This window comes from Xiphophorus hellerii, chromosome 18, assembly GCF_003331165.1.
Source record: "Xiphophorus hellerii strain 12219 chromosome 18, Xiphophorus_hellerii-4.1, whole genome shotgun sequence".
Taxonomy (NCBI): Eukaryota; Metazoa; Chordata; class Actinopteri; order Cyprinodontiformes; family Poeciliidae; genus Xiphophorus; species Xiphophorus hellerii.
The window spans coordinates 415468-441295 of NC_045689.1; the positions used below are offsets into that span (position 1 = coordinate 415468).

At 46.1% G+C, this 25828-nt stretch overlaps 1 protein-coding gene and 1 long non-coding RNA gene across 5 annotated transcripts in view; one reads left to right on the forward strand and one right to left on the reverse strand.

Moving 5' to 3' along the window:
• Positions 1–25828, forward strand: part of LOC116737390 (leucine-rich repeat and fibronectin type III domain-containing protein 1-like protein) — an 83167-nt gene that overhangs the window by 23271 nt on the left and 34068 nt on the right. For all 4 annotated transcript variants that reach the window (XM_032590508.1, XM_032590506.1, XM_032590507.1 and 1 more), the window contains exon 2: positions 17117–17256. In XM_032590508.1, the coding sequence (XP_032446399.1) occupies positions 17117–17256 (140 nt within the window). The remainder of the gene's footprint in view (positions 1–17116; positions 17257–25828) is intronic.
• LOC116737407 (uncharacterized) lies at positions 9538–10131 on the reverse strand. The gene is made up of 2 exons (XR_004342801.1): positions 9999–10131; positions 9538–9895 (listed from the first exon to the last, which is right to left on the reverse strand). It is a non-coding gene; the product is annotated as an uncharacterized LOC116737407 (long non-coding RNA).

The window sequence follows — 25828 nt, forward strand, 5'->3', positions numbered from 1 at the left end:
GTTCTGGCTGCCTGAGCTTTATGGTACGAGTTGTTCTGATCTCCGTGCAGCAGCTTCCTGACTTCCTTGACATTTCCTGTCAACTCAACATCTTTTAATACAAAAACACGGCGGACGCCTCAGCGCCCCGACCGCCGGGCTCAGCAGGTTTACTGGGGGAAACTCTGCACATGTGAACATGGAGCGCAGCTCCATGTGAACATTTACGGTTCACATGGAGCTGCGCGAGCAGATCAAACGTGGTGGATTAAAATTTGACTCGTACCTTGATGAATTTTACAAAGAAACATGGATCCTCACAGAGGTTGATACAAATGTCCATAAAGGTGGTCCAATATGAGCGATCTATGCCAAGGTCAACTTCAGAGACCAAGCCACGACAGCGTGCGTGAAACGGCCAACGCTCAGAGGCGCCAGCAGCACATAAAGCCTGGCGGCCCGCCAGGCCTATAATACACTGGGGGAAACCCTGTGTTTACCAGGGGTCAGAGGTCAGACTTAGAGGTATGGTAAGAATTAGGTTCTGATTAAGGTTTGGGTTTGGAACAGACTGGTTATAGTTTGGGCCAGGGAAAATGTCAGGGTTAGTAAATGGATTTATTAGATGAATGAAAGTAAATACAAAGTCCCAATATGTGTGGAAATACAGACCTTGTGTGTGTAGGTGTAGGGCATTAAAGTCTTTTAGCCCAATGCTAATACATTCTTGCATCAGCACTTCTCCTGTTTGCTTCTTTGCTCAAAGTTGAAACTAAACTCCAGTCATCAGCATTAAAACTTCCTGCTCTGCATGCCATTAGCCCATTTAGCAACTTTTGGGAAATCAGATGGAACCGCCTCAATACAGGGGCATTAACCTTCCCCTCCTCCGGCCCGGAGTCCTAGTCGGTCTTTGGGGGTCAGGGTCTAACTCTCTGCTGGTCTGTGAAGCGGTGTAGTTAAAGTATTGGTCCATGTCTGGCTCAGACGGTCAGTGGTGATGCCAGGCTGGAATGTAAAGGATGTGGGACCCAAAGCTGCAGCACAGAAACGTTTCCACCATCCGGGGTCCGATCAGGTTTCATGAAAGGCCTCAAAACCTGTGGAGGTCCCGTGAGTCAGCAGTCTGGTTCTGATCTCCTCAGCCTATAGATGTTCAACCAGAACTCCATCTCTCCTCCAGATGCTGACCCAGCAGAACCTCTCTGATGGTATCGCATCAGATCTGCTGCAGGTCCTAAAATCCTCTGGACTGAACCGACCAGAACCCTGGGCTTGGTGTTCTGCTGCAGAGGCACGGCCTGAACCAAGCTCCTCTCCTCACTGTCGACCGGGCTGGATCTGAAGGGTCCGGTCGACGCAGGATGAGGGGCTGACGGTGTCCGTGTTTCCATGACAACAGCTCTCTGTGACGAGACGATGAAGACGCTGTGAGGACAGAGCCGGTCCTGGCCGAGGACGCCTCGTTTCAGCATTGAGGAGCTTGCTTTGCCTCTGTCACAGCAGACATGGGACCGGTCCTGGTGGGTCGGGGGTTCTGTGGATCAGAGGGGGTCCTTCCCAGAGTGGGTTGTGTTGCCCCTGAGGTTTAGCTGAGGCGTCGCTAAGCTCTGGTCCAGTGTGAGACGTTAGCGATGCTTTCTGGAGGTCAGAGTGTCTGGTCGGCTTTCACAGCTCAAGGAGTCGGTCTTCAGCCTGAGAGGGCTTCTGATGTCTCTGCTGTCTGATGAGATCTGCTCTGGAGGAAGTTGAGCAGAGAGAAAGACACACAGCAGGAGGCGAACTGAGCCAAATAAAGCAGCTGTGGGGGGGCAGCAGGATGCAGGGAGCAGCTCTGCAGCAGATCTATTTTTGCTCATCATTTGCATGGCTCGTTCTCCCAGCCGGCTTCCACTGTCTCTTCTAATCACACTCCATCTCTCACGCCTCCTCCTCAGCGTGTTTATTAGTCATCTATCAGATAACGGCGTGTCGGTGCAGGAAACTCATCTGTGTCATTTGTTCTGCTGTTCTGCCCGTGTTCACTCACATCCATTTGTCAGACTCCTCTTCTCCTTCCTGCGTCTCCTTGAGGGAGGAGTCTGCGGTTTGGCAAGAGGCTGCAGGTGGAACGAGCGCCGGTGTTGGGATGACTCAGACGGTTCAGAGATCTTCACCCAGCATCAACTCTCTCCTCCTCTGCTGCTTCTTCCGGAGACTCAGGAGAGACGCGCCGTTCGGATCATCAGAGTGAAGCTTTTGTTTTCATCTGCTTGGTTTGATTCGGACCGCCAGAGATTTCCCTTCCTCTGTTCAGAAAACATAACAGCGTCTTCTCAACTGGACATTCATCTTAAAGGGCCGGCATCATGTTTTCCACAGAGCCGTTTTACAGCTCAATCCCTTCAGCTGTTATGAAAATACCATTTATATCCAACATGACTTATCACATCCATATGTGATGCCTTGAAATCGGCCTCTGTCTCTTTAAGAGCCTTCACAACACTGCTCCTCCATGGTGCCGTTTCCGGCTGTGGCTAAGAGCTGAGCAGGTGTGCGGCTCCACCAGGTGTTTGCTGACAGACTTTAGTGTTTCCTGGTCTGCCTCCGTCTCCCTGCTTCGGGTTTAAAATGGCAGAAAACATTTTGATCTGATCTGTTAGAAATGAGAATCAGTGAACCGGCCTCCTGCGCTCTGGCTTCAGGGGTCAGGAAGGGTTGACCTCTGGGCTAGATGACGGCCAGGTGAGTCCAATCTGTGAGCCTGAAGCTATTCTGGCAGACCTGAGCTTTGACTAGGCCGATCTACAGGCTGAAAGTCAACAGCAGACTAACCAGACCCAGAAAACAGAGCTCCTGGCTCCACTTCAGGGGTTCCGGTGGGTCCAGATGGTCTGAGCTTTCATCTGAGGTCCAGATTTTCTCCATGTGGCGGTTCAGACGAGTTTGGAGCAAATGAAAACAGTTTATGTGAGAATGAAACCAGGACGATCAGGTTCTGCTCTCTGTCTCTAGAGGAAACTTCATTTGTCTCTGAACTTCCTAAATGTTCTGCCTCCATCAGAGAGTTGAAGAGCTTCCAGAACCAGAACCGCTGAGTGGAGCGAATCCCCGGGGATGATGGGAGGTTTTGATGTTCAGACTGCAGCAGGAACCTGGCTGCTCCTCACATCTGGGACTAAAAAACCGCAGCGCCAAACATTCAGCTTTAAGTTTCAAAACATGGGAATAAAATCGGCTTCATGATGGACAGCTGGTTGAGCTTCCTTTAATATTTCATGAACCTAATATTACATATATATATATATATATATATATATATATATATATATATATATATATATATATATATATATATATATATATATACTGTATATATATGTACAGTACAGACCAAATGTTTGGACACACAGTTGTTTAATCTGTAAAAAAATCAATCTCCTTCACCTCCTCCCAATGCTGTCTGAAGAAATGCATCAAATCACCATCAAATCAACCAATCAGAGCCAGGGGGAGGGTCTTAGCGCTGTCGATCAATACCGTGTGCACGCTGCTAAATGCTAAATAATGCTAAATGTGTTGCTAATGGTGGAGAAACAACTTACTGTCCCAGGAAAACTGCTTGGCAGCCTGAGCATTCATGGCGGGCTCCGTCACGGTGAACCAGCCGCACCGACTGCAGCTCTAACCAGCGGACCGGGTGAGGCGCTGCTGCAGGGGCCGTCGCAGGTTTGAGTCCCGACCCTTTGCTGCACGTCTGCCCCCTCTCACAACCTGCTGTCCTGTCAGCTCTGTCAAATAAAGGTCACCAAAAACAACCCTGAAAATCCAACATGATTAAAGAGTCTAGACCAGAAGTCAGCAGGAAAACCTAGAAATGTCACGAGTAGAAAGGAGTTAGAGGCTGAATTTGGTTTAAAAGCTGAAGTTCAGCTCAGAGACTGAAATGCTCGCAACATGGCAGTAGGGGGCGATAGAGTCGTGCAGTCTGGTGGAAAATGACAGCAGCTGTAACTCAGTCTATCCAGGGCTGGAGGTCTTTAACGTTCCCAGCTCTTCATCTGGCAGAGCGAAGCTGACAGAACCTGCAGCTCCTCTCTGGTTCCAGTTACCTCAGGATCCTCCTCAAGTCTTTCTTTGGCCACAGACTCGGCTGCTCTGTCACTCTCGCCTCGTCTGTTTCACTGATTCCAGTTTCTCTGGGTCTAACTGAAGCTGCCACTGCCTTTCCGTTCAGTTCTCTGATTGGTCGACACGTTTTACCAGGATGAAGTAAAGAACTGCGAGCCTCATTCAGTGCCAGATCGCTGCCATGTTGGTGTTTTCTGGGATTGCAGCTCCATCATAGTCCAGTGCTTCATCATCTCATAACTCAGAGCTAGAAACACCGACAGGATCTCTGCACCTTTAGACTCCCAAATGTCTCATTAGTGACATCACGGAGGGCCACAGTCTGCCGTCCAATCGCCTTTCACCAACCAGCTGCCATCGATGGTCATGAGGCTGTTGAGGCTTTATGGTGATGTCATAATAACTCCTGTGTTGCAGCAGCAAACAGTTTCTGACTCCAACACTCGCATCAGTCTGTGCCGTCAATCCAAACCGTCTCCGGGTTGATGTTTAATGGAACCAGAGTAAAACAGCAGAAATCCATCTGGACCAGCACCAGACTCGTCTCAGTTTCCATCCAGGAAACCGCTGATTCTACTGGCCACACAGCCTGGTGTGGACTCCATCAATCAACATTTCAAAGAGTTCATCCCAGGAAGAATGGAAGAGAGTCAGCTGCAGCTCCTGAGGCCTTTCAGGGAGTCTTTGTCCACAGCGTTGGACGGAGAGACGTCTTCTGTTTGCTGCTTCAGACTCCGACTCTTCTGTCTTCAGGTCAGAATAAATGAGCAAACAGAGAACAACCCTGATCCAGTGTTCTGTTTGTCTGTGCTGTCTGTGTTTGTCTGTGTAAATCCGTGCTACCTTGTGGTGAATGAAGCGCACATCGATGCTACGTCACAAACTGCTGACTCAGCAGATTTCTTATAAATCCGTCCTACCTGTGGAAGTTTTGTTTCATGTGTTTTATTTCATCACAGATTACGGTAAGCTTTATTTCATTTATTTTATTCCTGGCTTTCATTAAGCTGCTGAATTACTTCATGTTTTTACTTTACATGACAGCAGCTTATAAATATATTAATAAATGGCTTCAGTTTCTCTGCAAAGTCGTCACTGTAAACAAGTCATTGTTTGGCGGTTAATCGGGACAAAATATGTTGTTTTTTGGGCTATTTTGTCCCTATACTTTAAAATATTTTAGTTTAATTACTCTCTTTTATTACTAAACTTTGCTAAATAGATGTGGGATTTTAGCTGTGTAATATTAGTGTATATGAATCATATCCTATCATTTCAGTGACCTGCTCAATTCAGTGACACATTGTGGCTGCATTTAATAAAGTCTGTCATACAGCAGATTAATGCACAAAAAAGAGTCACACTGATCTGTATTTGTCTTTAATTCCAATAAAACCAGTTTCCTCTGTCTGATACGGTTTTATTCTTACTAACCTCTGCATTTAAAATATTTTAACAGGTAGGATATTCTAGTAAAGGATTAGTGCAAACATCTACAGCTTTTCATTTTAAACAGGTAGATATTCAGATGAAGGAAGTCATCTTCTTGTGGTTTCGTCATGGATAGAAATTGTTCTGATGCTAAGCTAACCATAACTGCTAAGCTTCCACTTCAGTCACTCAGATATTGTTATCCAATATATTTAACATTAACAACCTGCTATAGTTTCTGATTGTAAACATGACGGTAGCAGCTTTGGATGGGTAGCACCGACAGATAGACTCAGCCATCCATCCGTGCTACGGTAGGAAAATCGGTCAAGGTAGCACAGATAGTCAGAACACCAGTTGGTTTTCAGGCGTTTTGGATCTCTAGTTGCTGGTTTTGCTGCAGATTGTTCTCTGTTGATCTGTTGAGTAAATCATGTTGATGTAATGAAACATAATTATCTGTTGCTGTGATGTCATTTCTGCTTCCAGGAAACAAACGGCGTCAGAGCAGCAAATAAAATGCTTAATCAACAGGCGGTAAACGGCCAACCTGCCGCCGCAGAGAAAACATGAAACCAGTCATTGAACTCTGAATATAATTCAATTAAACTGCTTCAAATAATAATATAATGAACCTTGTATGAAGATGAACGCTGACTCAACCCGAACCGCCATCAGAAACAACTCGGGCCCGCTGGAGCGGATCAGAACTATTTGGACGGACCACCAGAACCTTCCGTTGCCGTCTCGTTGCGGCGTTGTGCAGCAGGATGGTGGAGGTTCCCTTCCTCAGCTCTGATTGGCTCTGGGCTCGTGCCTTTGATCTTAACGGCCTCCTTAACTGCCATGGCAACAGCAGGGATGTTCTTCCTCTGCAGAAACCAGGTTAAGGTTGATGACATCACCTGATGATGAAATATGAATAAATTGTGACTCCAAGCTTCAGCTCAGAGACATTGATCCTCCCTGGGTCAGAACCCGCTCAGGTCCAGTCCTGCTTCTAAACACAAACATCCATTAAGTTTGATCTTTTCATTGGAAAGAAATCTCCTTCATTGAACTTAGCATTGAGCTAGCAGCCTGCCTGAAAGAGCAGAGCATTAATTCCAATCTGAACATAATTTCATCAGATCTTCCTGTGAGTCTGCAGCCCATGGGAAGTGGACCCGGTTCCTCCTCAACTGGGCTTGGTTCTAAACCGGTTCAGCAGGTCCAATTAGATTCATGCTAACAGTTCAGTATTTGCAGATAGAATTGGAGCTCAGACTCAAACTTTTTATCATCGTTTATCTGAATTCAACTCTGAAGATATCCATGAAGGTCATTATGTAGATGAATTAGCATACGTCCCGTTGCCTAGCGACATGTTTTTATTCACAGATATCACAGCTGAGTTTCCAGAACTGCTGCTCTCTTCCTCGTATTTTCTAAAAGTTGTAGAAAACCAGTTCAGTGAAATAATCAGTTGGTGAAATGATTCTAAAGCAGAAGTAAACATCTGGAAACGGTCTAGTTAAAGGCTACCAGTTAAAGACATCCAGATCCACAGATGAGTTCTGGGCTTTAAAATAATAATAATAATAATAATAAAGTCATGAATTCATATCTTGAACAGCAGGACGCTACACATGGAATAAACATGAACAACTTCCTCCAAAACGCCATGTTGTGAGTGGCATTTAGATTTACTAAGGCTAAGCTAACAGCAGGTTAGACCAGCATTTACCCAACATGGTTCTGATAGTTCTTGTAGGAGCCATATATACATTTTTGGAGCTTAATACAAAATGTTATTTTGTGTTTATGTGAGTTAAAGTATTTACTCTGTTATTTGAAAAAGATAAACGTCTGTAATTGTATTGTGTTTGAGCTTATGACATGGTGCCTATTGATTGGTTAGTGACTAATTAGTTTATGAAAGACGAAAGTACTTGCTCTTTGTAGAAGTCTGGCACCTTGAGAGTAACACAGTCTTTTGACCGTCACTTTCTATTTGTTTTGAATCTGTTTGTTATTTTTATTTTCTTTTAAGTTCAGTAAAGACTTAAAGATGACCGTCGGATTCAAGATCTCTTTTTTTTAATGGAAGAAACGTGTCGCGTATGAAAGAGCTTTAAGGGGCTAGACTAGTGAGAGCTTGCCGCACTTACAGTTCTGATGGTTTTAATGGTTCTGACGGATCATTGTAGTTACCCCTGCTGGTTCTGTGAGGTTCTGTTCCTCCATCTTGGACCTGCAGACTCCTCTCCTGCTTCCAGCTGCTAACATTTGCTAAATGTCACATTTAATTGTTGCTTTCTCTTCCTGATATTTTCTCAGCTGAACTTGTTCTCAGACTCTGCGGCTGTTTGCTGCCATTAGTCCTAATGAATCATTTCAGCGTTCAGCGCCGTGATTCCTGCTCTCTGATTGGCTGCCGTCAGGATGACCGGTAGCTGTGCAGGAGGAAGACCTGCTGCTGGTCTCCTGCTCTGCAGCAACCTGTTGCTCTGGATCAAGTTATTGCTGTGTGTGGCAGGTCGGATTGGTGAAAGTTCTCTCGTGATAATTTTTTTAAATTTTCCACCTTCCTAATGGACCCAAACCAGTTTGATGAGCTAGCTGGGCGCCTCGCCTGGTTTCTTCTGCATCGGGAAAGAGAGTGGACGTCACGCTGCGCTGACTCTCAATCTTACCAGTTGATGTGAACACCCACCTGTTTACTGTACAACGGCGAGTTATAAAACCTGATGGTTACCCGACGTGCAGTGGACGTCCTGCCCTCTGCGGCCTGACGTATTCTGGACTTAAAAGTCAACCGGACCAGTCGTGTTTTTATCACTTGTGGGAACTTCACATTGACTTCCATTAATTTCTACAGCCTAACCTTAACCTTTACCCTTACCTAACCATCACAGACCAAACCTTAACCTTAACCTTTACCCTTACCTAACCATCACAGACCAAACCTTAACCTTAACCTTTACCCTTACCTAACCATCACAGACCAAACCTTAACCTTAACCTTTACCCTCACCTAACCATCACAGACCTAACCACTAACCCACAAACAACAATTTCCCTCATTGGCTCCAAGAAAATGTCCCCACAAGCAGCAATGGTCCCCATAACTCCACATTGTGGACAGAAATAGGTTCCCATAAAGATATAAAAACCTGGTACACACACCCCCCCCCCCACACACACACATGGCTCAGCAGGGTCCAGTCCTGCCTCTCCAGCTGTATCCACTGGTGCCGGTTCTGATCCGGTTGTCTGTTTCTGTCGTTTACTTCAATAAATGGAGGAAAAACTAAAAAACACTTTTCACTTAAAGGGAACTTTAAAAATGTCAGGAATGTATTAGCAGAAATATCATATGAGTCACTTTGGTTTTGAGTGGAGCTGATGCTCTCATGAATCAACAAGGAGGTCAGAGGTCAAAACTTCATCACAACAAGTAGGAGACTTCAGACACATTTCTCTCATTTCCAGTTTCCTCAGTCAGACTTTAGAGGGGTTTTCATGAGTCTGCTGCTCCTCTTCCTCTCTGGCACCATCTGGACATCTGTACGGCACACCAAGGTCCAGGTCATCTCCAGGTACCCGGACTCTACTGTGGTCCAAATGGTTTCAGCTCAGATGATGTGAAGTTCACCACAAACTGCTTAGAAGACGACCAGCAGCTCCTTTGAGGTTCCCAGGACTGGAGCAACTGGTTTCTGTGGAAGGAAAGGTCGTGACCTGGATCAGAGGCCAGGTTTCCCTGGTGAAACACTCTGACCCTTCAGCTGCTGAAACCCTTACTGGAGGGGAAACAGATAACTGCCATTTTCACCAACTTCACCACCCTGTAACGCGTTCATTCATCCAGCCACCGGGGGGCGCTGTTATAAAATGCTGGCTATGCAGGACTGGAGTGGAGCGGTTTACCTTAATGTCCCAAAACTCGATGAAAAGTTTTGAGTTACCAAATTGAGCAGTGAGTTGTTTGGATCCTTTTTTGGATGTTTGTTCATTTTACTGCTAGGATCTGTTTTGGGGTGTTTTTTTTGTTGGTTTTTTTTGGCGCCGGCACAGCTGGCTGCTTGCAGACGTAGCTCCCGTTGTGTGTGTTAATCTGTGTATATTTGCTGTAACCGATTAAGGTTCCGTGCTTAAAGAACCCATAGATCATCAGTTAAGCTTTCCACAATGGCTGGATGTGGTTCTGTCGCTGTTCTCTGCGTTCTTCTGCTACTTTTTCTACTCTTGGTTGCGGAGAACCTCGCCGAACGGAGTAGCGGCATTGTTTACGCGCGTGAACAGCTGATTGCGCTGTGTAAGCCTCTGCTGCTGCCCGGAGACAGGCCTGTGGTCCCAGAGGAGCTACGGAGGAGACGCCGGGGCTGCAGGTCTGGAGTTAAACGGAGGGAGAAGAGGAGACGGCACAAACCAGCGGTACCGGCGATTATTGTGGGGAACGTGAGGTCTTTGGGGAATAAGACGGACGAACTCACGGCGCTGGTGAGGACCCAGAAGGAGTACAGGGAGTGCAGTATCTTCTGCTTCACGGAAACCTGGCTACACTCGCTTATTCCGGACTACAGCGTGGAGGTCCCTGGATTTTCCTTGGTGTGGGGGGACAGGGACTTTTCCAAGAGTCGGAAGAAGAAGGGCGGCGGGATTGCACTTTATGTGAGTGAGAGGTGGTGTAATCCTGGTCATGTTAACGTGAAGGAACAAATTTGTAGCCCGGACATTGAACTTCTGGCTGTGGGAATGCGGCCGTATTATTTACCGAGGGAGTTTACGTCCGCCATTTTGATCGCTGTTTACATTCCCCCATCAGCTGATGCAGCGGTGGCCTGTGACGTCATCAGCTCTACCGCAGCCAAACTCCAGACTCAACACCTGGACGCCTTCATGGTCATCACAGGTGACTTTAACCATGCCTCATTGGACAAAACTCTACACAACTTCCAGCAGTATGTTGACTGTCCCACCAGGGAAAACAAAATGCTGGATCTCCTGTATGCTAATGCCAAAGATGCATACAGCGCCACAGCCCTGCCCCCCCTTGGCAGGTCGGACCACATCTTGGTAAGGATGACTCCCAAGTATGTCCCCTTAGTGAGTAGGCAGCCTGTGCGCATCAGGACGGTGAGGAGGTGGACACAGGAGGCAGCTGAGGCACTGCAGGACTGCTTTGGGTCGACAGACTGGGATGTGCTCTGTGGGCCTCATGGGGAGGACATCGACAACATGTCTGACTGCATCACGGAATACATCAGATTCTGTGAGGACACTCTCATGCCAGCCCGGACCATGCGCTGCTTCTCCAACAACAAACCCTGGATTACCAGTGACCTGAAGGCACTTCTAAACAAAAAGAAGATGGCTTTCAGGTCTGGACATAAGGAGGAGCAGAGGAGAGTCCAGCGTGAACTCAGAGAGACACTGAGGACATGCAAGGACAACTACAGGAGGAAGCTTGAGTCCAAACTCGAGCAGAACAGTGTGAGAGATGTGTGGAAAGGAATGAAGCAAATCGCTGGGATGAAGGGGAAGGACACACAGACATCTGGGAGCCTGGATAGAGCAAACCAGTTCAGCCAGTTTTTCAACAGGTTTAGCTCACCTCCTGCTACTCCCCTACCACCACCATCCCCCCCCCACATCCACACTGCCCCAAGTTGTTCAAGCCACCTACCGGCATTCTCCTGCACACCACCTCTCCTTCAGCCCCCCCCCCCCCCCATCTCCACTGCAGACAACAACACCTGCAGGACCTGATGGCATTACACCACGGATCCTGAAGACCTGCTCCGGCCAGCTGTCCCCTGTACTGGCACACATGTACAACCTGAGCTTGAGGCTGGAGAGAGTCCCGCTGCGGTGGAAGACATCACATGTGGTTCCTGTTCCCAAGAAGCCAAGGCCAGCCGACCCAGAGGACTACAGACCAGTTGCTCTCACATCTCATGTGATAAAGGTCATGGAGAGACTGGTCCTGGCCCAGCTGAGGCCTCGGGTGAGGACGTTTCTAGACCCCCTGCAGTTTGCCTACCAGCCCCACTTAGGAGTGGACGATGCCGTCATCTTCCTGCTGCAACGAGCACTGTCGCACCTGGATGGTGGAGGAGACACTGTGAGAATCACATTCTTTGATTTCTCCAGTGCCTTCAACACCATCCAGCCTCTGCTGCTGGGTGAGAAGCTGCGGAGGATGGGTGTCAACGACTCAGTGATCTCCTGGGTTACTGACTACTTGACAGGCAGGCCACAGTTTGTCCGTCTGGGCAGTGTCCTGTCTGATGTGGTGGTCAGTGATGTAGGAGCTCCACAGGGAACTGTGCTTTCTCCCTTTCTCTTCACCCTGTACACCACTGATTTCCAGTACAACTCTGAGTCATGTCACCTACAGAAGTTTTCTGATGACTCAGCGGTTGTCGGGTTTATAGGGGATGGAGGGGAGGGGGAGTACAGGACACTGGTGGACAGCTTTGTGGAGTGGTCTGAGCAGAATCACCTGAGGCTCAACATTAGTAAGACCAGAGAGATGGTGATTGACTTCAGAAGGAAGAAGATACCTTCACGGCCACTGAAGATCAAAGGGGAAGTGGTGGAGGAGGTGGAGGATTACAAATACCTGGGAGTTGTAATCGGCAACAGACTGGACTGGGCATCTAACACTGACGCTGTGTGCAGGAAGGGGATGAGCAGACTCTATTTTTTAAGGAAGCTGAGATCCTTCAATGTGTGCAGCAAGATGTTGGAGACCTTTTATCACAGTGTTGTTGCCGGCGCCATCTTCTTTGCTGCTGTGTGTTGGGGAAGCAGCATCAGAGCCAGCGACTCTAATAGACTGGACAAAATCATCAGGAAAGCTGGCTCTGTACTGGGACTAAGGCTGGAGTCCCTGGAAACTGTGGTGGAGAGGAGGACACTGAAGAAGGTTCTGTCTATTATGGACAATAAACAGCACCCTCTCCACCACATAGTGGACAGACAGCGGAGCACCTTCTCACATAGGCTGCTCCAGCTCCGCTGTCGTAGGGACAGATACAGGAAATCCTTCCTGCCACAGGCCATCTCACTGTACAATAAAAGCTAAATCATTGTTCTGCACTAATCAGTCCGATTTTGCACAACTGCACTGTGGCACACTTGCTGTACATATATTTAAATATACATATCTGCATTTTTTTGAATCTTTGCAAGGACTGCTCTTAAGTTGCTTTTTATATTAACAGCATTTATATTTTTACAATTTATAGCATTTTATATTTTATTTTGTATTTTATCTACAACTACTACTCAGTGGTAGTTGTTATTGTGTCTTGTCTCTATGCTGTAACTGCGAAGTAATTTCCCTGCTGGGATGAATAAAGTACTTCTATTCTATTCTATTCTATTCTATTCTATTGTTCATTTTACTGCTAGGATCTGTTTTTGGGTGGCGGTTTGTCTGCATGACCAGCTGCGTGGTTCAGAACGCCACAGCAGACTTTGGTTACTTTGGATACGTTGGTGTTTAAAACGGTTTGTTCTCATGGAAGAGGACTGCTGGGTGTCTGTAGTTAATGTTGCAAGGGTCCTTAACAGATCGGCTGGCCTGCCACTGACCCGTCTATGAAGTTTCATGATGTTTCTGAGATGTTCTTAAATGAATCTGGTGGCTGTTGGTGAAATGCTAATGAAGGCCCGGTTCATTTTCTGTTTATTCTAAGAGATTGAATGTATTTTTAATGAATGACTAGATATCTGATACACAACATGGATTAATAGAAAACTGAATTAATGTCATCCTAGACTTTATGTGTGGAAATTTGAAACGTTACTAATATTGATTGGATTTGTTAATCATGGAATTGAGCTTTTTGCTGACCTTATAGGTCAGGTTATTTTTTGGACCAGAGCCTCTGCTAGAAGTGGCGAGCTGGTAGACGTATTTGATTTATCTCCGGACAAATCAAATCAAATTTAGATAAATATGTTTTTGCCAAAGACTCGAGGGCAGAAAACCTGGGGACTGGTGTTACTGGTATATTTTAGTCCATATTTAATCGTTCTAGTTGAAAAGCTCTGCAGGAGATTAATGAGAGCTTGTGGTCGACATACAAGGAAACTCTGGAGTTTTTACTCTGTGGTTCTGTTCCAAGAGACCCTCATCCTGACCTCTGACCTCTGAGCCCTCATTGCCTGCCATCCCGTGTCCTGCTGTAGTAACATGATGATGATGATGGATTGGACCTGGCTGTGCAGATGAGCAGGGCAGGGCTCCGTTAACGCACCGCTCCTTTCATGTAATGAGTTTTATTGGCGCGGCTGCTTGGCTGCCATTAGTGGCGCTAATAGACAAACAACTGTCTGGTTTCATATTTAACGAGGCGATGAGTGAAAGCTGGAGGAGCTGAGAGTTGCAGTCAGCATCCCGTCCTCTCCTCTGGGAACTCCTCTGCTGCAGCTGACATTAGCAGGAAATGTCAGTCTGCTGCATATTTCAGGCACACAGAGCTCAGCGAGCCTCAAATCCACATAAATGCAGAGGAAGCCTTTATTTCTCCTCAGTAATGGATCTTAATGCTGAAGCAGAAGCTTCTTGACCGTTTCAGTTCAGACCTCAGGACTTTGCTGCGTCTCCGTTTCCCAGAGCAGAAGTTTGACTTCAGCAGCCTGCCAGAGTTTCTGCTTCACCTTCAGCCACAGACGACATTCAGTCGTTAAAATCAGATAAAGTGATACGAAAACCACCAAAACATCACCTTGGGAAGTCGTTTGATGTTCAATCTTCTGTAATAAGAGAAACATGACATGTTGATGCTGCTGCTGTGGAACAGGATAGAGATTAAATCTGTTATTGATTGTTAGCGGCTGCAGCGCTGCATGCATGCGGACGACGCTGCTGCAGCTGAGCAGGTTGATGCAGACGAGTTTCTGCAGCAGCTCTGGACTTCCTGAAACTTCCCAGAATCCTCCTGGTTTCCTCATTAGACAGGCCTTAATAAACTCCAAGTCTGTTCTAGTTTTGAAATATCAGAAGTTTGTGAGCATCAGGCAGGTCAAGGTTTTGATGAAACACAGCAAACATCTGGTCAACTTCCATCAGTCAATATATTGATCAATGTTCCAGTTACCAATAATCAGATCAGCTCCATCCAACCAGCTGGATTTTAGTCTGGATGTAAAGGAACTCAGTGTTTCAGCAGCTTTGCAGTTTCCTGTAAGTTTGTTCCAGATTTGTAGAAGCATAGACGCTGAATGCTGCTTCTCCATGTCTGGTTCTGGTACTGGTTCTGGATGCAGAGCAGAACCAGAACCAGAGAGAGGCGGCTTACTTTCTTATCTGCCATCCTGAGAAACGCTGGGATTCTGTTTCTGCCATTTACTGGACCTGGTTGTGGTTCTGGTTCTGGTGCGGACAGGGCCGTGTTTATAATCTGAAACCTTTAAATAAAAGAGCAAAACCAGAAGATGTGCGAATATTTCACCCGGTTTGTCAAAGCAAACAGAAAGAAATCAGTGATACTGGAGACGATGTCCACCAGAGAGGACGGGTTCGTCTGGAATCGGGTCGACCCGACCTCCTAACCGGCTCATCTGCAGGACTTTAAATTCTCCAGTTAGAAAAGCAGGAGTTTTTCAATCAGCTTCTCTGTGGCGATTTGGTTCCATTTCCTGCTTCCATCAGTGAGAACAACTCGTTTAATCTCTAACTGCAAATTACTTTTTAAAAATCATTAAAACTCCTCAAGCAAACGGCTTTAAATGGCCAATAAATGTCAGAGGAGGATTTAGGTTTGAGTCTGACTGGCTTCAGAAACGATTTGGTTATTCAGCCTCATAAAGAAAGACATGGGGGTTCATGTTTTCACAATCTTATTCATTCATTCATAAATGTCACAATTTCAGCTAAATATTTAGTTAGTAGCTGCTACTCTCCTAACTAAATATTTAGCTCTGAGATAGCTCAGTATTTTGGCTAGCTCTGAGCTAAAATGTTTATCTTGCACAATAAATATTTAGCCAGCAACCTAAATATTGAGAAACTGGCATTTCTAGGTTTTCTGTTAGCATGGTTAGCCTGCAGGTTTTCTGCTAGCATGGTTAGCCTGCAGGTTTTCTGTTAGCATGGTTAGCCTGCAGGTTTTCTGCTAGCATGGTGAGCCTGCAGGTTTTCTTTTAGCATGGTTAGCCTGCAGGTTTTCTGCTAGCATGGTTAGCCTGCAGGTTTTCTGTTAGCATGGTTAGCCTGCAGGTTTTCTGCTAGCATGGTGAGCCTGCAGGTTTTCTTTTAGCATGGTTAGCCTGCAGGTTTTCTGCTAGCATGGTTAGCCTGCAGGTTTTCTGTTAGCATGGTTAGCCTGCAGGTTTTCTGCTAGCATGGTGAGCCTGCAGGTTTTCTGCTAGCATGGTGAGCCTGCAGGTTTTCTGCTAGCATGGTTAGCCTGCAGGTTTTCTGCTAGCATGGTGAGCCTGCAGGTTTTCTGTTAGCATGGTTAGCCTGCAGGTTTTCTGCTAGCACGGTTAGCCTGCAGGTTTTCTGTTAGCACAGTTAGCAGTTTTAGTTCTGTGCTTGCAGCTCCTGGTTGTGCCTGTGAGTGGATCAGACTGTGACAGGATTTATTTAAATAATCTCCTCAGTTTTTCATTAGCCTGACGCTCCGAGCTGTGAACCTGTGGAGACGGTCAGTGGATTACATGATTAGTCAGCAGATTAACACGGATCACTGCATGTAGGCATCAGATCCGTCACGGATCAGCGCTAAACCTCCTAATGTGCACCACCTCCCTTTTCCAGCTGATCCAGCTGGAGACCAGGACCGTCTCCATGGAGACCAGGACCGTCTCTATGGGGAGATGCTGAGCCGTTTGCTTCGCTCTGCACTGTTTGATCTGTTTCTGATCCAGATTTTATTGTGAAAGAACCTGAAGCCCAGTCCGGTTTCCTGCCTGCAGCATCTAAGCCTGTCGGATCAGAACCTCAGAACTGAGCTGGTTCCCCATCAGCTGAGTTGAGTTCTGGAGACAGACGAGGTTCCTGCTGTCCAATATTTTCAGGTTCTTCATGATTTATTGAAGCTGCAGGCTTTGTTTCCTGCTCTTTGTTTGGTCTATTTAAAACCTGCTAGCTGTGCTAAACGGATAAAACCACATTTACATCTACAGGAAGATGGAAGACGGACAAAATCCTCCTGAAAGCCCCGACACAAAACGCTGTTTCTGTTGGACTCGTGTCCAACAGAAACACTGAAGTAAGAAGAATAAAACGCAGAATCTCTGCTGGAACGTTCTGGATCTGTAGATCTGTAGATCTGTAGAACCAGATCAGGAACCGAGTCCAGTAACTGAATAGAACAGAGCAGGACTGGTTCTGCTCCAGTGGCTCTGGGCTGAAAAGGTTGTCATAGAGATGTCTAGAAGCCGACCAGAACCGACTACATCAGCAGACGGAGCTAGCGCTCCGGCTGACCACACGTTCAACGCCGCATCGCAACGGCGGGAGTCGGCGTTTAGGGAGGAGCTTCCTTTGTGGTCCCAACCCTCCCAGTGAAAACTTCACCAGTTTGCTTCAGTTGATGCTTGTAGAGTCGCAGGAGGAGCAGCGGCTGCATGTTGACACGTCTCTCTGTCCTCCAGGTGTCCAGGTCCGCTCGTCTTCCTGTTGGAGCCCTGCAGCAGGAAGGTGACAGGAATCTCAAACCACTTTAGACAGACTTCCTGCCGACTTCCTGCCGACTTCCTGCTGACTTCCTGCTTCCCACCAAGCCTCAGGTAAGTTGGGTCCAATCAAAATTCAGTTTCTAAAACAGAGCAGAGATGAGTCTGATGATGATGTGAATGGAACCAGAACCCAGAGGTTCTGCCGGGTCTGGTTGGCTACCAGAACCAGCAGAGACACCAAGATGACTCTGCCGGGTCCGGTCAGGTCGGGTACCAGAACCCAGGTTGGCCTCCTGCTCGGTTGAAGTGGGTTTTATCAGAATAATAATCTGCACGAAGCAGGAAACGGTTTGCATCAGCGGCTCCGGGCCTTCCTGTCACTTCCCTTTAAGATCTGATTAGTGTGGCAGGCCTGGATTTCCTGCTCATTATTAATCACAAGCTTTTATATTTTCTGAGTGGGAGTGATGCTTGCTGCTTCTAGAGGTGAAGATTGAACAGAAACTGTGGAGTTTGGACCCAGTTTGACCAGCCGAGACCGAGACGACCCGATCTGGGTTGTGGAGAAGTTTTAGTCTGAAATGAAATCAGTCTGGAGAGGTCAAAGGTCGTGGAGCCTGAATAACCATCAGACAGCAGGCTGGTAAACTGAGGGAGGGAGGGGCAATAAGGGGAGGCAACGGGGGGGAGGGAGGGGCAATAACGGGAGGGAGGGGGCTGAGTTTGGATCAACAACTGGAGCGGCTTCAGGCGAATTCCCCTCTGAATCTTTTCCCAACAAACATCTTTAATAAAACATAACGAGGCGTCAAAAAGACACATTTCTGCTCCACGACCACCAGGCTGATACTTCCTGCTTCCTTCCTTCTACTTTCTGTGAGGAAACGATGATGAGCACTTGGACACATGCACACCTTCTTCCTGCTGGGCAACAGAACCGCAGCAGAACCGCTACCTGGATCGGAGATCTGCAGACTCAGCAGAATATCTCCAGTCTGCATGCTGACACGTGACCTCAGACTGACCTCTGACAGAGGAAGACTCCTCAGTCCAACCCGACCGGTTCTGACCCGGCTCATTGACCCTTCAGCCTGTTGGAGCAACACCTGAACATTTGCCTCTGGGCTTTGTTTCATCACTTCCTGTTTAGCGTCCTCTCAGGGTCGGTTCTGGTTGTTTCCATAGAACTTTGCATCAAAAGTTCATTAAAAATGCATCACTCAGGCCAACCTTCAGCACTTCTCCATGATGCTATTGATTTCCTCAGGAGCTGCTTGGACTAAGCGCATGGCTCATTAAATATTCATGACAGCTATCACTTTGGCAGCTGTCTGAAGGCCTGGGTCCGGATCACAGCTGATGGTTACAACATTAATACGCAGAAAGGCATTTGGAGTTATTTTGCTCAAAACGAGACGCTTGGAGTGAAAAATGATAGAAAAATGGTTTTAGAAATCTGGGAAGGAAGAATCAGGAGTCATTAAAGAAGGGATGCGCTTTGTGTAGTGACATCTAGTGGCGCCGTTCTGTACTGCAATTTGGACCAAATTTTATATGGTCCAAATTTATTATTCAATAAAATAATTCAAAGAAGCAATCAAATTAATTTTTTTCAGTAATTGTTGCTCAATAACTGAAAATTAGCATAATGCTCAATAGCATGCTAGCTACAGGCCAGCTGCAGCCTGTAGCTAGCATGCTACAGGCAGCAACATGTTACAGGCTGCAACATGCTACAGGCAGCTACATGCTACAGGCAGCTAGCATGCTACAGGCAGCTAGCATGCTACAGGCAGCTAGCATGCTACAGGCAGCAACATGCTACAGGCAGCTAGCATGCTACAGGCAGCAACATGCTACAGGCTGCAGCTAGCATGCTACAGGCAGCAACATGCTACAGGCAGCAACATCCTACAGGCTGCAGCTAGCATGCTACAGGCCGCAACATGCTACAGGCTGCAGCTAGCATGCTACAGGCAGCAACATGCTAAAAGCAGCAACATGCTACAGGCAGCAACATGCTACAGGTTGCTGCTGCTGTGTCAATAGTCAACATCCCTGGAAATCAAGGCTGCAGATAACTTCAGGTTTCTGTCTTATTATTTTTACCTTCTTAGCATTTTGACTCATGATGAAAGAAATTCCTGCCTGCTGCTCATGGAATAAATCCAGTTTGTTGATGCTGATTTCGGTTTGCTGTGAAGTTAAACATCTTCAGAGTTTTCAGAGAAACACGCCGCATCCCTCCATAATGAATCTTTAGAAGTGTGATAATGAAAAAAATTTATTTTAACATGTTGCACCATTTCTGACCTTCACATTCCCTGAAGTAATTACTGTAGCGCTGTTTCTGAAGAGCACACACACACACACACACACACACACACACACACACACACACACCTGGTCCACAGCGTGTTCAGCCGCTGACGGAGAACATTCATTTTTCCTTGGACTGTAAGGAAATGAGTCCATGTCACATTACCCAGCTGTCACCTGAATCACTGGACTTTATTCATCATGTTGGAGGCAGAAATGAAAGAAACACATTCAGAGGTTAATGACCTTGTTTAGCACGTTGTTGAGCACAAAGTGTCTCCATCTGAACCTTTAAGCTTTAAACCGGAGATGGATGAACACTGCACTGTGGCTAAACTCATCTTCAAATGAAAAAACATGAGAAACTGCAGAATGACGCCTTCACGCTGCTGATGTCCTGTCACCAACAGTCCCAGCAGTCCTCCCAGTGCGGGGGGGTGGGGGGAGGGCAGTCCTGGTGTCCTGTAACTCTTAGACGTCTCTCTGGTCCAACACACTTGAATCCAACAGCTGAATCTTCTCCTCAGTGCAGTCAGGTTCTCCAGAGTCCTGCTAACGACCTCATTATTTGAACCCGGATATGTTGAAGTGGAGACACATCTAAAAGTTGCAGGAGGCCGGCCCTCCGGGCCTGGAGTTGGCCCTCCAGGCCCGGAGTTGCCCACCCCTGTCCCAGTGGCATGAATACCAGCACCAGTACCAGCCCAGCACAGTCCATTAGCCTGCAATACTCCCATCCAACAGGTGGCGCCAATCACTCAACAGCTGAGGAAAATGAAGATCTGCTGCTACCAGGAACCAAAGACAAACTTGCAGAAGTCTCCTTCTCCTCTCGTGCAGAAACCAGCACATTACTGCCCCCTGCTGGGGGTTTCTGCTCCCAACAGCAGAGATCAGGTTAGCCTTAGCCCTGAGATGGCTAGCGCATATTACATGCCATTATATTAATGCATATAATGGAATATTTGGTGTTTGAAAAATAAAATAGGCAATTTTAGAGGAGATCTGAGGTATTTGCAGATTATGCTTGATGCTGGGCAGCTGTGGCGAATGTCGCCGTTCAACCATTGTGACCTTGGCGGTGACGGCGGCAGGAGCTGGTGATAGAACCGACCAGTCCACGTGTCCAGAAAAAGTCCAGCCAGGTAATTAGAGGGTCAGCACATTTAGTTTGAGATCATCTGAGAAACAAGCTGCTTATTGAGTCACTTAGTTATCTTTGACTAGGACACGTCCTTTAAATCCCATTTCAAGCTGGTTTCCAGTACTTGATTCAGCAGAGAAACCAGTCAGTCCATGCATTTGTTCCCTGTTGGTTGAATTTGCAGGTTGACGCCTCCATGTACTCTGGACTGTTTTCTGCCCGATGCCGGGTCCAGGTAACTGGAGCCGACTCTCCTGTCAATCCTGGCTTGTTCCAGCCCAGAGGCAGAGCAGCGTCATGCAACCTGCCTCTGGCTTTCTGCAGGGTTTATCATCTCATGAAGACGTTTCTCTGTCTTCATGGCGTCATCTCTCTCTAATCTCCCTGCAGAGACGTGGACTGTGGTTACTATGGCGATGGCTGAGTTAATTATACACCATTTAACCATCGTTTACTGGCCGACCTGTGATGACTAATTAGTTCAGGGAGGAAATAGTTAAGTGAGAGACGGAGTTCATCCGTGACATCATCACTGTCCTCAGGTCTGTCCCCTTTAGTGTCCAGTCAGCAGACAGGCCTTATGGAGATGGACCAGTTTCCTCTGAAATAAAAACTGGTTCTGGTTAGGCGTGACCTCTGACCTCTGTGGTTGTTTGCGTCCGTCCGCCTGTCAGCAGCAGCTGCTGCTCCTGCAGAAATCGAACCGTTGGATCGATGCGACGCTGAGAAACAAATGGAAGCAGCTAATCTTGTTTAATATCAAAAACTTGTTTTCTGATTTCACTGATGAGCAGCGGAACCAGAACGCCTTCGATTTTCCTTCCCACTGAATTACATGTTGATTTGGAATAAATAAACTGATTACAATTTAATATTTGATGCCAAATAAATGAAATGATGTTTGCAGATGACTGGAAAGAGGATTGTGGGTAAATTGAGATGCGATCCAACATGGAGGGCGACTGGCAGTCGGGCGACTCCAGGACCCGTTTCCTAGGAGACCGAGCTGCAGGTTCTGGTTTCATTCAGCTGCAGACAGACAGACCACTAAGGACTGGTTCTGCTTCTGGTTCTGGTTCCGGTTCTGGTCACTGGTTTCACTGAGTAATGAACCGATATACACTGCTCAAAAAAATAAAGGGAACACTTAAACAGGTGTTTAACACTTAAAGTGTTCCCTTTATTTTTTTGAGCAGTATATTTTATGAGTGTGAACACACTACTGAGTTCTGGTTGCTTTTCACCGCGCTTCTTATTCTGCATACTTTGTGCTATTTTCACCATTCAACATTTATGCTATTCAGCTTCTTCTCCTAATGCCGGTTATATCTCTTGGTATTCATAACCTTTATACTTTTTATGATATTCAGCTTTTTATGAATTTTTCTGGCCCATTGAAATGAATGGAAAACCAAAAAAAATGCCGCTAAAACTTGCCTGTCTTGCAAACGTCACTACTTCCACATACTTTCAGCTAGAAACACCGTTCCACTTTTAAAATGTAGTGATATCCTTGGTCTACTTCTGTTTATTTCAGCTTCTTCATATCTTTTACCATTTTCATAAAATTCCTCTTCAGGTTCAGAGTCGCATTTTGCTCAGAATGCAGTTTTATAATGATTTTCAATGGTGGAATTCTTGGAGTGTGCGTGTGTGCGTGTGTGTGGGCGTGTGTGGGCGTGTGTGTGTGTGTGTGTGTGCGCGTGAGGTATCTGCAGGATGCAGAGGTCGGAGGTCAGGAGGTTTTGGTGGAGCGGCCTCCCAGTCTGGGTGATTCAACCTTCCTGGGAAAATATTAGTTTCTATTATTTGTAGATGAAGCGTTTTGCTCGGATCGGAGCGACTCGCCCTCGTCTCTAAGCTTCCTTTGCTTCACGGTGATTCAGCCGGTTTTCCGTCTTTGGTTTGGATCAGAACCTGAACCTATCTGGGACGGTTTGGAAAGTTACACAGTAGAAATAAACAATTTTGGGTTAGTTAGCCTGTCGCATTTCAGCAGGTTATTAATTCATTTATAACCGTCACAGTTTCAATCTAATTATTTAAGTCATAAGATAAACATTTAGCTTTGAATGAAATATTTATTTAGGAGGCTAAATGTTTAAGTTGCTAGCTAAGTATTTAGCTGGCTAGCCTGCTAGCTAAATCCTTAAATATTTATTTGTCAAGCTAAATATATAGTTGGTAGAATAAATATTTGCTTTGGAACGTAATGTTTCAATACTTAGCTTGAAAATGTAATACCTAGTTTGTAAATGAAATGTTTAGTTGGTTCAGATCATTTAGTTGATATTGAAATATTTAGTTTGAAACTGACATGTATAAATAAATGAATAACCTGGACGGAATCTGGCAGGCTAAATAATCCGGATTATTGCGTTAATGTTTCCCAGCTAGCAGGTGTTGATGGAGAGGAGAAGGCAGGTGTGAGGAAGGTTTGGTCACATGACGCGTCGGTCGGATCGGAGGTGACGGCAGCAGGCTCAAACTGTCACAGGCCGTTAGCGGCGGCGCAGTCTGCAGCTCAGCGGCTCGACGCGTCTCCACCGCCGCAGCTCAGCTGGAAATGATCAGCTGTGTGAAAATAATCTCACAGATTATTCTGCAGCCTGTCAGCAGGAAGCGGGGCTCTGTGAGACCGTCTGAGCAGTCAGTATCTGAGCAGCACTCAGGGACTCCAGTTGGAGAATCAGGAGAATATTTCCAAACTAACCGTTAACGGGCTCTTTGCACCTGCTGCGCTGACGTCACAACCGCATGCGCAAATGCGGCTCTCTTTTTTCCGCTTTGAGTTACCATGACAGCTAGAAAAGACTAAGTTATATTTCAGACGCAAATAAATCAATACTATGAACATTGCTGTCTTCCTAATATAATGGGCTTTTAAGTTTTCATGGATTTCCAAACGGTCCTGAATTAAGAAGACTGTGGCTTGTAAATATTAGTCGCTACCAGTTAAAGCTAACGCCGCACAGCAAAGTTTACAGCCTTCACTTCACTCTGGATCAACTTCTTCAGCATAAAGCAGAAGGTAAAGGAGCCTCCTGTGTTATTTCCATGGAATCACTTCTGTATTCAGCCTGAAAGAGTTTATGGGAACCAGAGAGCAGACCAGAGCCAGACAGCCGAGCTACTGACCCGCCTGTACACACCGCTGTAAACACCGTCCTGCTTCACAAGAAACATGCAAAACTAATAAAGCGAAGTAACACGGAGACCTTAAGGAACACGGCCATATTTTTCTAAAAGCAACAACTGAACCTGAACCGTCAGCTGAACTAGAACTGACACCAGAGCTGCTCTACTGTTAAGCTATGGGCTTGTTGTTCCTCAGGCTTCAGAAGCAAAAAGCCTGAACCGTAAAATCCCCGTTACTTGGTCTCTGACACTAACGACAATAAACCACGTAATATACTTGAACACAAGGTAAAAACATTGTCCGTTAATGAATGATGAAAAATGTTTAGATACTTAAATAGCAAATTTTTACAAGGAAAATGTCAGAGAATATTTCCTACTAGCATAAGCTAAAGCTAATGTTAGCCACAAAGTCTAAAGTAAAACTCACCTTCGTATCTGTGAATGTATAATGAGGCGAACATCTTAAAACCTTTCTCCAGCTTATTGTCGGGGCTTCGGATCGATGTTCATCATTAACTGTTACCTTGGACAAGCCCTGCAAACACCCAGTGGAAAGAGCCTTTTTCAATAGATGGAAAAGATTGAGCCGCTTTTCCCGAACGAGGAAGCTGAGGTGCAAAGAGCCCATAGAGCAGATTATGAAATCGTCTGAAACATCTGGATTAAAACTGAGCGTCAGGGAACCCGACATTTTGTTCTTCTCTAGGAACAGAATCTGAACCTGGAGCAGTGCTTAACAGTTTCTACACATTTTCAACCATTTTTATGTTTTTACTACTAACATCTTCTGAAGCAGTAAAACCTAAAACGTGCAGTTTGACATGTTGGTGAAGCCGCAGCAGCTCTGGAGTCACTTCTGCCTCTGCCCTCACAAAAACAATCATTCAAGTCAACGAGCTGCGGAGTGAGACGCTGGTTCTGCTCCGGCTGTTGGACCGCCGCTACTGCTGGTGATGTTTCACAGACGGAGCCGCTGGACCTCCAGACAGTGAACTCTCACACCGAGCAGCTGCTGAGAGCTGCAGCAGGAAACTTAAACACAAAAGATTTTACATACGTATTAAAACCTTCGCTGTCCTAACATAAGACAATCTCTGAAAAAAATATTGAACTTCTCTGCCTCCTCCTGTGTTCCCAGAATTACTGAGCTAGGTTAGAAACAACCAATCAGAGTATTAGTCAGCTAGCCAATCATAACCAGCATTAACCAGTTAGCCATGCTACCAGGAAGTTAGCCTCAGAGTGTGGCTAACTTTCAGTAACTCAGGATTGTTTATTTTAATCAACCTGCATTTGACTTTAATGAATGTTTCCTTTTTCTTCTTGATATTATTTGATATCTGTGTTGTGAGATTTATTTTACTCATGTATAATTTGTGGCTGAGTGTCAGGATCTGTGTTTTTCTGTGTTTATTTAGAGTTTTCTGTGTCCTTGAGTCTCTTCGTTGTCCTGTCCTCCCCTTGATTGTTCCCAGGTGTGTCTCGTTCTGTGATTACCCGCTGTGTATTTAACTCCACCTGTGTTCCTTGTTCCTCGTCAGGTCCTCGTCAATGTTTTGTCAATGCGTCTCTGTGCGAGCTGCCTGTTGTTTTGGACTGTGTTTTCGACATTAAATATCTGTATTCATCATACCTGGGTCCGCTGCGTCTGCCTCACCATCCCTCACCTCACCACTTCATGACACTGAGAGCCTTAAATTATTATTAATTATTATTTTACTGATTGCAGGTTTGTCAGTCCTTTTTACTGAATAGCTGCTGTTTTGTGCCTGCAAGTATTTTGCATGTTTTTTACTTAATTAGGTGAATTTATTACCAGATCATTTTTCCATTTTGCCAGATCACATAGTAGCATTTATACCTGAAGCGAAAAACGAACAGCCAATCAGGAGATCAGCTGTGATCAGAGCGTCTCTAGTTATTATTCATCCCTTTGCATCAGTCCTGTTGGGTTCTAGTATTCGTGCTTTTAGTTTCATCCCATGTTGGGTCGTGTTTAAACTCCAGCCGTGTCTTTATTTGTGGGATTCTCCTCCATTTCAGCTCCGTCGGTTTCCTGGGCTGTTGAAGGGTAAATCT